Source organism: Rosa rugosa, unplaced genomic scaffold, assembly GCF_958449725.1.
Source record: "Rosa rugosa unplaced genomic scaffold, drRosRugo1.1 SCAFFOLD_207, whole genome shotgun sequence".
Lineage (NCBI taxonomy): Eukaryota > Viridiplantae > Streptophyta > Magnoliopsida > Rosales > Rosaceae > Rosa > Rosa rugosa.
The window spans coordinates 1-12,387 of NW_026908922.1; the positions used below are offsets into that span (position 1 = coordinate 1).

The 12,387-nt window shown below is 38.0% G+C and overlaps 1 protein-coding gene across 1 annotated transcript; it reads right to left on the reverse strand.

Moving 5' to 3' along the window:
* Window positions 1-1,683: 1,683 nt before the first annotated feature.
* LOC133724186 (probable transcription factor At5g61620) lies at window positions 1,684-2,999 on the reverse strand. Its single transcript, XM_062150906.1, has 3 exons — window positions 2,559-2,999; window positions 2,167-2,417; window positions 1,684-2,045 (listed from the first exon to the last, which is right to left on the reverse strand). The coding sequence occupies exons 1-3, from the start codon at window positions 2,941-2,943 to the stop codon at window positions 1,803-1,805; spliced, it is 879 nt and encodes a 292-aa protein (XP_062006890.1). The 5' UTR covers window positions 2,944-2,999; the 3' UTR covers window positions 1,684-1,802.
* Window positions 3,000-12,387: the final 9,388 nt, after the last annotated feature.

Here is a 12,387-nt window from a genome sequence, read left to right on the forward strand (position 1 = left end):
CTACAACCAAAGTTTTTGAGTAGCTTTCAACTATAATATCCGGAGGAGCAGTAGGCAAAATGGTTTGTAAACCTTCACGTAAAGCAACCGCTTCAGGCCTTCAGCCACTAGGATGTCCACGATTTTTGGCCATAGCAATAATAGGAGAAGCATGAGAATCACGCACTAGAAAACCAGCAACAGCTTCGTGATTGGCCTGGATGGAGCCGTCAAAATTTAACTTCAAAGAAGGAAAAGTGGTGGTTCCCATTTGATGTTAAGAGAAACTGGAGTCTTCAAAATTTGATCCTTAGGATTAGCTTGAGTGTACTGCATATAGTTTGTTGCTGCCTCAAAAACAACATTAGCAGGTTGGCAATGAATATATTGAAAGATCAACTTGTTGCGAGCCCTCCATAATTGGTGACAAAGTGTAAAAATCTTGGCCAGTAATTCGTCAGGATTATGGTGAAGTCTGAGAGAATCGAGCCGGTCAACAAAATGATTTAGCCATATGAGTTGGAGAAGCACGTACTGAAGTTAAGGACCATTACTTGTTGAGAAAATGGACAACATAAATAAATGATCTAGCTAAAAAGTCTTCCTGGTAACCACAAAAAGCACTACTCCTCATTCTGTTAGAGAAAACATGTAAAAGTTGTCTAGTTTTTAGTCCGTCACAAATAAGTAACCAGCCAAAAAAATTTATTTAGGAGGTTGCAACTTCTACATTGAGATCAGTAACTTAGATTTAGAGGTAAATATTACAAATGGTCACTGAACTATAATCTGTTCGACACTTTGGTCACTAAACTTTTGAAAATATCACTTTGGTCACTCAACTTAAATACCGTCTATCACTTTAGTTACTGCTGTTAAATCTAGCATTAAAATATGTTAAATTGAGGGCACTTTTGTCTAACCACTATTTTAATTTATAAGGAAAAAAAAAAAATTTCCGGTTTGCTTCTCTTCCTTTGAATCTCTTAATCCCAATTTGCTTTTCAATGAATTTTTTTCTTTTCTTTTGTGGCATATCAATGGGTATTTTTCATATACCGTCATCGCCTTAATTTTGGGTGTTTTGGTTAACTTCAATCATCGTTATCTATATTTCTTCAAGCATTTTCCTTCTTTCTACAGCCTTAATCCTGATTTGCCTACCATTAGAGCACAAGACGGGACTGAATTGATGAACTTGCTGACTTTTGAAACAGTGGAACTATCGAGAAGAGAGTAGAGATGAAAAACTATAACACTTGGTCAGGAGGTCAAAATTAATCAACACGAAGATGATGCTGATCTTGTATATAGAATCAAGCCAAATTTAGTGGCCACTTTGTATAGGGAATTGATCGTGTCTCTGAGTCTCTGACAATACCAAGACTGGATTAGATTGAATCTATTCTGGAGACGAGGAGAGAAAGAAGCAAGTAGAGAGCAGAGAAGAGAGAGAGGAAAGAAAAAAAAAGTTCTGTTATCTGATACTGTACATTAGATGAAAACATTATGTTGTATATTTCTGTGGTTGATCCTGATGAGAAAGCAGTTTTCCGATCTGTTTATCTTTTTGCAAGAATAATCCTTGAATTAAACTTAACATATGGACTGTTGGACTACATTGAAGCATGCGTAAGATTACCTTCATGGTCCCATGGATTGAAACCAACACTAATATTTAAGAATGCATTAGAAATAATATCATAATAACTAGTTTGTACTAGCTAAACTAGCAGTCCGACAGGTGCTTATCAAGTAATGTAGCTAACTAATTCAAAGGCCTCTGGTTTAGTCTCCAGCTAGGGCATGGTTTAGTCCTTTGATCATTGATCTAACCCCAACGGCATTATGCTCACTGCAAGCTTAAGTTCTAAGTCAAGTCCTGCTGCTGCTGCTGCTGCACTCTGAGATGATGAGCTCTTCAAATTAACATCAATTCGGAGAGGCGTCGAACAATGAACGGCTGGCCAGCACTCGTATGGATTGTTAACAGGTGCTTCAGTATTGGGATTATCAGTGTTAATATCAATCAGTTGACGAGGTGAGACAAGTTGATCTTTACCGACCTGCATGCATGTCAAAATTAAGTACGTTGTAACTTACATGTATAATCAAATTACCAGGAATTAATCAAAAGATAATTACTACTAGCTTTAGGATATCAAGGATGGGAATTAGGTGTTTTACATCTAAAAGGCTGGGACGAACTCGGCATCTTTTCTTGTGGGGGTCGAAGTTGAAGTCGAGGTTGTTGATGGTTGCAGTGTTGGCGGTGGTACTATTTTGAAGTCTGAGAAAATATTTTTGGGCATGACTGGCAACCTGGGTTGGGGATCTTGTGGTGACATAGTGTTTAGAGATGCCCCTCCAGTCACCCTTACCCAGCGTTTCAATCCCCTCAAGAAACTTCCGGTGCTCCTCCTCACTCCATCCCACTCCTACATCCACAAATCGATCATACATATTAGTCAGAAAGACATGAACCGAAGCGCATTTCCTAATCATAAAAATTATGGGTGCGCTGCCTGAACCAATCAGATAGGGAAAAATATACACATAATTAGAAACATGTTACTCACCCTTGTTATAATTTGTTTCTTGAAGGCCGCCATTATTGATACGAGAGATCTGATCGTGCCTATTTATACCTATATTAGCTCGATATCCTGATAAGCAGCTGGTCAAGTGTGGAGAAGATGATGACCAGCTGTTGCAGTAGTCCATGATCCGACGTTTTCTCTTGATCACGTTCCTTGAAATTACAGAAACTGAGGATGATGATGATGAAGAAAGGTCATGATGATCAAGCTGAACCCCAAAGAGCCTGAGACTGCTATTACCTGCAGATCGTCTTTCTTTTGGCTTATCCAGCTGCTGTGTCCAGTAGTACTGCGTGGTGCTCCAGCAAGTCCTTGAATTGTGACCCTTGTTTCCGCATTTCGAGCATGTCCTGGCCATCGACATCGATCTAGCTCTGCTCTTATCTCTCTCGCTGATCACTTCCACTCACAAACTATGCGAGTTCCCAGTACTTACTTCACCAAGCCAACAAGAGTCTAAGACATGCATGAAAAGAGACTATATGTAGCAGAAAATTTTATAGGAAAAATATCATAAATGGTCACTGAGTTATGATCTATGATCTGATCGACACTTAACTCACTGTATTTTCAACAATATCACTTAAGTCACTCACTTTTACATCCGTCTTTCACTTAACTCACTGTAGTTAACTTTACCGTTAGAAACCGTTAAAATTGAGGGTATATTTGTCTAAACACAGAAAAATGCATTTCTAACTTGATTTTTTTTTTTTGTAAAGAAAAAATGACAATTTTTTTTCCAAATTTCAATTTAAAAAAAAAAATCCTTTTTTCTCAGAAATTTAAAAAAAAAAAAAAAAGTTAGAAATGTTTTTTAAGTGTTTTGACAAATGTACCCTCAATTTTAAAGGTTTCTGACAGTAGAATTAACGACAGTGAGTTAAATGAAAGACGGATGTAAAAGTGAGTGAGTTAAGTGATATTGTTAAAAATACAGTGAGTTAAGTGTCGAACGGATCATAACTCAGTGATCATTTGTGATTTTTTGCCAATTTTATATGATACTCCCCGACCATGGTATATGCATATATATATATATATATATATATATATATATATATATATGGGATTTTGTCCATTTACCCCATTTCTAGGGATTTTTTTCCCACTTACTCCATTAAGTTTTTTTAATTCCCCCATACCCAAAACACTCTAAGGAAGTCTTCCCTGATACCCCATTAAGTTTTTATTTTTTTATTTTTTATTTTTTTAAGACTATTTTACCCTCACCCCTTTGTTACTTAGAGCAAGTTCACCCGTTGGGTCACCAGGTCACCAGGGCACCAGGGCAGGAAACTATTCACTGCCACTGGATCTTTGCTTCCACCCGTTGGGGCAGGGTCACCAGTCAGTTACTGTTCATCGAATATTTTTTTTTTTTTTTTTTTGGAAAATGAAAAATATATGATGTAAATAAATAGTATTGATAAACAATTTTTTATAGAAAATTTTATATTTTTTTCATCTTCATTCGGACACATTCAGCCACTGTTGGATCAATGGAAAAATTCAAAACCAATGGTCCAGATCTGTGGACCGTTGGCTTCAAAAATGAAACCAGCCCATTTTGGCTAGTCCACGTCAGCGCGCACATGATGGCTACCGGACAAAACCGTGTAACCCACGCGACCTGCAGCTGTCCCCGCTAGAAGACAAGAAACTGACGCTCACCTCCTTGCCTTGGCGCGTCCGTCCACTTCTCCCATTTTGGGCCACGCTGGCGCCCTAGGTCACGGGCTCAGTCACGAAGTTGCTCGAGCTAGTGACCCAAGACAATTACTGTTGAGGAGCCCATGCCCGGTGGAAGGTCCAATTTCGATTTTTTGGTGACTTGGGTCACCAAATGACGTGGTGCCCGGGCAAGAGTGACCCCGGTGAACTTGCCCTTAGAGAGAGAAAAGAGAGAAACCATGAGAGACTTCGCCAAAGCCCGGTCGCCGTTTGCCGGAATCCCGTTACCAGCCGCTGGATTCCGGTCACTGGCTGCGCGCCCACCGGACTTTTCTAAAAACCTCGTCGGAGGTCCCCAAAGTGGTCGTTGAAAATGTTTATTGCCCCCAATAGACGTATATTGCCCCCTAATAGGCGTCTATTAAGGGGCAATAGAAGTTTATGAAACCTCGCCGGAAGTCTCCAAAGAGGTTGTTGTAGATCTCATATGAGGCTGGATTTTTTTATCATTAATTAAGCAAATTCAATAATGAATACTCATATCTCATACTCTAAAAGATTGTAAAGTCATATTTCTAGATGCACCGGGTTCATGTACTTTTTTTCATCTTTTTTTTTTTTTAATTTCGCGCGCGCATATTACTCCCAGCTGAGATCAGTAAGCCATCGTCGATAGCTAGATGGGACAAAATGTAACAGTAGTGGACCTAGGAAGAAATGCAGAAAATTAATTTAAAGCTGTGGTGGTACAATAATTCATATTTGCAGGCATGCAGCAGCCAGCAATAGTTCATATGTTTGTAAAGTTATGACGAACCCAGTCTTGACTCGTCGAACTAAATTATTGTAGGACCTGATAATTACGTCTAACTAGAAACAGCCAGTATGTGACTAATTACAATAGCCGAAGTGCAGGTAAGAATCTTAATGATCGATCTCAGACTATTAACTCCTAGCGAAGAAAGTTTAACATTATTCAACTATCCAGGCCATTGCCGTATAAAACAAAGTTCCTGTCTACTGCCTCCCAATATATAGCTAGCTAGTATAGTGTAACTTGTTGAGAGTAGGACTAAATACTGTTTAATTCTTGAGCTTTTGACCATAAAACACTTCAGTCCCTGACCTTCTAATTTCACACGTTTACTCCCTGTACTTTAAAATTTCAAACCAATAGGTCCTTACTGTCTAAAAGTCGCAGCGAAATGTCTATTATGCCCTCAGTTCTTTTTTTTTAAATTAATTAATTATTTTATTTTTTTTGGAAAAGGAATTTTTTTTTCCCTTTCTTTCTTTCTGTTTTTTTTTTTTTCTGTTTTTTTTTCCTTTCTTTCTTTCTGTTTGAAAAAAAAGAATAAATAAAATAAATAAAAAAGAATAAATTAAAAAAAAAGAGAAAGAAATAAATTTATTTTTAAAAAAAAGAACTGAGGGCATAATAGACATTTCGCCGCGACTTTTAGACGGCAAGGACCTATTGGTCTGAAATTTTGAAGTACAGGGACTAAACGTGTGAAATTAGAAGGTCAGGGACTGAAGTGTTTTATGGTCAAAAGCTCAATGACTAAACAGTATTTAGTCCTTGAGAGTATATACATTCTACATGGGAAAAATAAGACTTTGTTAGTGGATTTATAAGAGTTTGGGTCACTTCACCCATAACCAATTGGTTTTGGATGTGAACCCCGAATTACTTTATCATAGTATCAGAGCGGGTTATCCCACGTATGCATGCCTCACGGCCACACGGGTTCTACGTTACCTAAAGTTGTCCACGTGCATGGCTTGAAAATTCACCATACGTGCACGAGCGTGTTGAGAGTATATACATTCCACATGGAGAAAATGGGACTTTGCTAGTGGGTTTATAAGGGTTTTGGTCACTCCATCCATTGCCAATTGATTTTGGATGTGAACCCCAAATTACTTTATCATAACTTTGATTTGCTTTCTATATATATAGCTAGTACACAGACACAGTTACTACCGATATAGTCCAGTGCCCGTGTACTTATGTAAATAGAGAGCTAGTTTTGGTGAATAACGACGAATCCTTTTTTGGGTACTTAATCTATTTGTGCTCATATTTAAGTACCACATAGTCAACAGACATATATCTCTATGCTCTTAGAACGAACGAAAAACTCTGATTGCTCCCTTTGGTCTAGGGTTGGAAAATTCTTCTCTCGTCCGGTGGCGCTCGGGGTCGGCGTCAGCCTTGGCTCGTCGATGAGGAGCCGCTGTCGGATGGGTGATGTGCTATAGCCCTTCGATCTTTTAGGATTGTTGGCCTGAGGTGTTTAACAGGTTGGTTGGCGTTTAGTTCTCCAAAGCTCTGCGGCGGTACTGGATCGTCTTTTCTCCAGGCGGCGACGATGGCACTGTCGAGTTTCGTTGGTGGCTGGGACGCGGAGGCTCTGGATCTATTTGAAATCTGATCTGGCTGGAATCGGGTCTGGCTGCCATGCTCTGGTCAAGCAGCTTCTCGGTGATGGCATCGTGGTGGGGACAATGGTTTCCTTGAGTCGTGGCAGCGGGGTGCACTTGCGGCAAGGGAGGAGTGCGCTTGCGGTGGCGGTTCCGATGGAGGGTGGGTGACCGTAGTGCACAAGGAGGGGATGGAAACTAGGCTGGGCCGGCTGTTTTGGGCCTAGGGTTTTGATATTCCTTTGGGTCTGTTGGGCTCCAAATTAGTTAGATTTTTCTTTCTAAGTTATCCCCTATTTTTTAGGGACGTATGCACCTTTTTGTTGTTTATGTGCCTATTTACTATGTATATTCATAGTTCATAGGCTCGTTGAATAAGTGAGCACTGGTTATCTAATGGGTGGTGCTAGCATACCACGTCCTAAACTTGCCCTAGGATTGGCAAGGGAAGGTATGTATCCGTGCCATTCTGGCTTGAGATGAATGAATGAGTTTGGTTCAAAAAAAAAAAAAAGTACCACATAGTCACGTACTACTCTTTTTTCTATTTTTTGCCTTAGTCCCATTAAAACCATGTCTTTAAAATTTTATATTTATTTCTCTGTACTTTGATTTAGGGTATTCCAAAGTCTTAGTATTTATGACTTATATGCTCATGTGCTCCATTTATACACACACACATAGGGAAAAAAAAAATTCTCTGTGTTCCTCGTTTGGAGGAGAATAGAAGAGAAACGTTTCTTGACAGGAAATCCAATATATATATATATGTGTGTGTGTGTGTGTGTGTGTGTGTGTGTGTGTGAATGGGAGACTGGAGTTTTATGAACAAATTGTTTTTGAAATAATGCAAAAATGAAATATAATTCCTTTTCATAGCTCTATTCTTTCATTATTATAGTATAAATAGGAACACGTTTACCGACAACTCATTCGTCTATTTAGGACATTGATATTAACCTATCCTTAAATGATCAACTTGTGGGAGAAGGATTAAGAATTACAAGTATTTGAATACAACGACTATTGGCACTGTCGAACTATAAGAGCCATTCTAATGTGGACCACTAAAATGAGGACTAGTTGAGAACTTTTCTGTAAGACTCACTTTTTGATCACATTTTCGTAAATCAATAGTTAGATGTTTAGATATTTATGTTTAGATCGTTTATGCAATTTTTCAACCAAATTAAAAATAATTAAGACATTTATACTTGTGATTTATCAGTTATGAACATAAACTGTTCATATTTGACAAATTTGGTTCGTCCATTGATTTGATCTAGTTCTGTACTTTAATGATTAGCAATTTGGAAGAAAATTTTCAAAAGTGATCTACTCATGCATATATACACATATAACGGTTGATTTGCCACAATATAATTGAAAAGTGAATATCTCAAACCGTTGTGTTTGAACCCAAAATGAGCATTTTGGCCTGACAATGCGTGTCTTGGAGAAATTGAGCCAATATCAGTGGCTCAAGCTATATATTGTCGACAAATTCGAGATATATTATTTAGAGGCTAAATAAAGCCTACCTGCAGAATTATGGAAGATTATGCGAGCTGCAAGAAAAGGAAATGATGGAAACATGGAAATGAAAAGTCAACTTTAGCACTTTTTCCTACTTCGACTAGGAGAAACCGAGCTAAACAAGGAAGAAGGGGCGGCAGACTAACCAAATGAAATCCAAATGAGCTAAAACTTTCCAGATTAATTCTAGACATCCTAAGGATCATTTCTTTTGAAGAGTGCCAGAGCTAGTTTTGAGTGGAAAGCCTTCAAACAGTCAGTCCAATTTTCTGCAGAAACAAAACTGGAAAACCGGACCTGCAAGGAGTCCAGCGGTATTTCCGGCCCAACCACATGGAAGTAAGCTCTGAAATTTTACCAGAATGATCTACACTCATGGTGGATCATTTCATATGAAGAAGTTGAAGGCCCATTATGAATTCTTTGTGGAGAAATAATTGAAGGAATAAAGGGGCAGAAACTGACCTAAAACCAGCTCAACATTCATCATGTTCATGTTTCCTACCCACATGAAGAAAGCTAGATGCTTTTCTCTTTTTCCTTGGATATATTTTTCTACTCCAATCTCTTTAATAGATCATCATCACTTCCATATTTCTGCACCTTCATGCTTTGCTTTCATTTCATCTTTACTCCATCTTTTCCATATTTTACAAACCACTTCCATACTCCACTTTCATTATTTTTCTTCCATTCATCATTTCACTCTTCTTTTTCTTCCCTATATAAACACCTTCTCCTCTCACTCTCAAACACACAATTCATCAACAACAATCTCTAAGATTAGCCAACCCCTCTCTAGAGCAACCCCTCTCTTTCTCTTACCGGTGCTCACACTCCAGTCCTAGTCTTCTCATGAGCCAACTGTCAGTGCCATCAAACCCTCTGCCAAAGTGCTTCGGTCCTAGTCTCCTCGGGAGCTGACTGTAGTACCGCGACCACAACGGTTACGGAACCAGCCAAGCAAGGGTAACGCCCTCGCAAACCAGCTAAGCTAAAGTCACGCTTTGGCAAGTTCTCTCTACTTCCCGGTGATTTCGCTCTGCTCAACCTACAACGTTGAGTATCGACTTGGTGACACAAGACAAAGTCCTCCAGCACGAGGCATAGAAGACCCCCACGACGAGGTTGGTGCTCTCCTCGTCCACAATCGCTTGAAAGAAGTCAGGTCAAGGGACACCCCCGACGACCGCACCCGAACGGTGCTGGCACGCCCACGCAGAAAAGAGACTGTTGACCAGCTCAAGAAAAACTGGAGCCAAACACGTTGATTAGAAAGTCTTCAACTAGTCCTCATTAGAAGGCTCCCACCGAACTATATATATGTCTGTAGTTTTAGGACTATATAGTATTAATTACTGTTAATTAGTCAAACTGTAATTAGTCTCGTTAGTTAGCATTTAGTCTATTAATTAGTTTTTTTTTTTTTTTTGAATAACTGTTAATTAGTTTGTTAAGTGTGCATGGTTTGTTAATTGTTATGTGTTGAGATGTGGATGCTTTGACTCGTGTAAACCATCTGTGTGTTAACTCACTACTATAAATATCTTTTAAGAACATCTTTAGCAATGCTAGCCATTTTTTAGTCAAATTTTAACTAAAATAGCTAAAAAGTCATTTTGGCTAGCCACTTTAGAAATACGTCTGTATCAGTGCGATCTCTATTTTAGCTAATTTTGAGTTTATATTATTTTTAAATGAAGATTAAATAGTTTAAATGTATTTATAAATTACATAAAATAATCTAAAATAAATGTTTTAAATTATAGAGAGCCTTATCTCGTTCCGTACCCCATATGTAGAGATTTGGTGACATATACTAGTTCATGTCGAGTTGAATTAATTTATGTCTCACGGTTGTGCTAGTGGTTTAAGGTGTCCAACTAGCCCTTAGCTTGCTCAAGCCACCAACCATGGTACATTAAGCTATCTTAAATATGTTGTCGTAATGCTCTATCGCTCTTTACAAAGGCTAAAACTGAATCTATTTGATAACAAACAGTCAAACACTCGGTGTACGTAGTTCTGATCCTGCATCATTATATTATCTCCGCACCCCAAAAAAAAGTTTAGTTATTTTTCGACTCTCAGAAAGCTGAAAATGGTTTCAAATGGAAGATAACAATAATAATAATAATAGTTCAGGTTGGAGATCCGAGATCGACAGCAAATTAACAGGATGACGTAATAAGACCCGACATTCAACGGCGGCGTACGTATTATACAGCTAGCCACAGAGTAGACGGTAGAGATCAAGAGCTGTGTATTACCTGTTTCTTGCTAGCTGCTTCTCTTTTTTTTCTTCAACTTTGCGTGAAACCATAGACTCAGATAAGCACGACCTAGCTTAGTTGCAACTGCATGGCCAATCCTTTCATTATTCTACTTATTCAGTAGTAGTTGTTCGTTGGACCAATTTCATATTATTCAGACTTTATATACATGGATAAAATAAATAAATAAGTGGTTGAATAACAATATCACGTAGAGTCGTAGATGTTATAGCTTTTTAGAATGAATTAAATCCAGAACCACACGACTGGATCATAACTCTCGCACCACACAAGAAGCTAATTAGCCCTAAAACCAAAAGGCAAAAGGTGTGCGATCCTTTTCCTCAAATGCAACTAGCTAGGGCTGAATATTCACCGTAGCTTTATTTCACATCAAATAATATCACGCAAAGATGATGGAGCTGAGTTTCGGAGACTGGAGATTGGAGATGAATGATGGCAAATGATATGTCAATTCACGCGGGAGTTTGTTAGAGATATCACATGAATCATCCACGAATCGAACTCCAGCTTTTCAACGATTGCGACTACTGCTTTCATTTATTTACTCCCTCCTTTTTGGTCTTCTCCTCTTCCTTCTTTCACACTCTCTATCCTCTCATTTCTCGGTTTACCATCCATATCCTTCTCTCAATTAACTCATCAAAATTATCACTATGTAATGTTCTTATGTTCATACATAGTGTTGCTGAAATAGGATCTGAGATATACACAAATGAAACTCCATAAGGAGATGGAGGATGGGTGATTTTCTCATTCCCATGTCTGATGTTACCGCTTTAATAATTTTGAGGGTATGGTATTGTCAATTAACTAGCTTAAATTGCATGACCATGATTTAATTTGATATGGTTATAAAACAATTCAAACGAGTTATGTAATCGTCATGTAACGCACTTTAAAAGTTTGTATGGTCACAATTTTGATATAATTACACAATAAATTGACAATTTATGTAGTCGTCATGTAACGTACTTCAAAGTCTGCATATTCATAATTTTAAAATGATATAGAACAAATCGACAATTTATATAGTCGTCATGTAACTTAACGTACTTCAAACATTGCATGATCACAATTTTAATATAATTATAGAAAAAATTCACAATTGTAGTTGTCATGTAACGTAATCCAACCGTTTGCATGATGCATTTTAAAATTAATTAGGAATAATATACTTGAAATTCAAAAGTTCGCGCGATCCTGCTTAGGAGTTAGGCCGTTGGTAAAGAATACTGATTAGTGGTTTTTCCTTTCCTTTTTCAAAATAGAACAAACACCTACTAGTCTCGCGTTATATAAACTTGGATTTTATTCTTTGGTAACTCACTAATTATTTTAGCAATATATTCATGATGTGGTCAGCTTGAATGAGAAACATGATCACTCCCAACTCCCCCATGCAACTTGTGTTTGTTTTCTAATAATATTCTAACCACTTTTGATAAAAGTAATCTCACTGAGTTATACAAAAACAAATCTTTCACGAAAGCACCACCTCACGTTCATCTCCTTTCCAACACCAGCTAACTTTGTCTCTGCGCATTTGTCTTTGTCGCATTGCCACAATAAGATTGAGCTAAAGAACCAAGACCTTCCCAATATAGTTAAGATAGGCCCCATTACACTAATTCTCTCAATTTGGAACTAAGCACACTTTTTAAACAAATTGACAAAAAATATGTGGTACTACTACTGTGGTAGTTATGACTTGGTTGCACCACTTAATCACAAAAGGACAGTCTCGGACGATGAAATATTTCCCAGGGGTATGTTTGTCCCGATCAAAATATGTCAAAGGATATTAACCCTCATGCGTGCGTTCATTCATATATATCTTCAATGATAGAAGCTTCAATGAACAACAGTACCAAAGC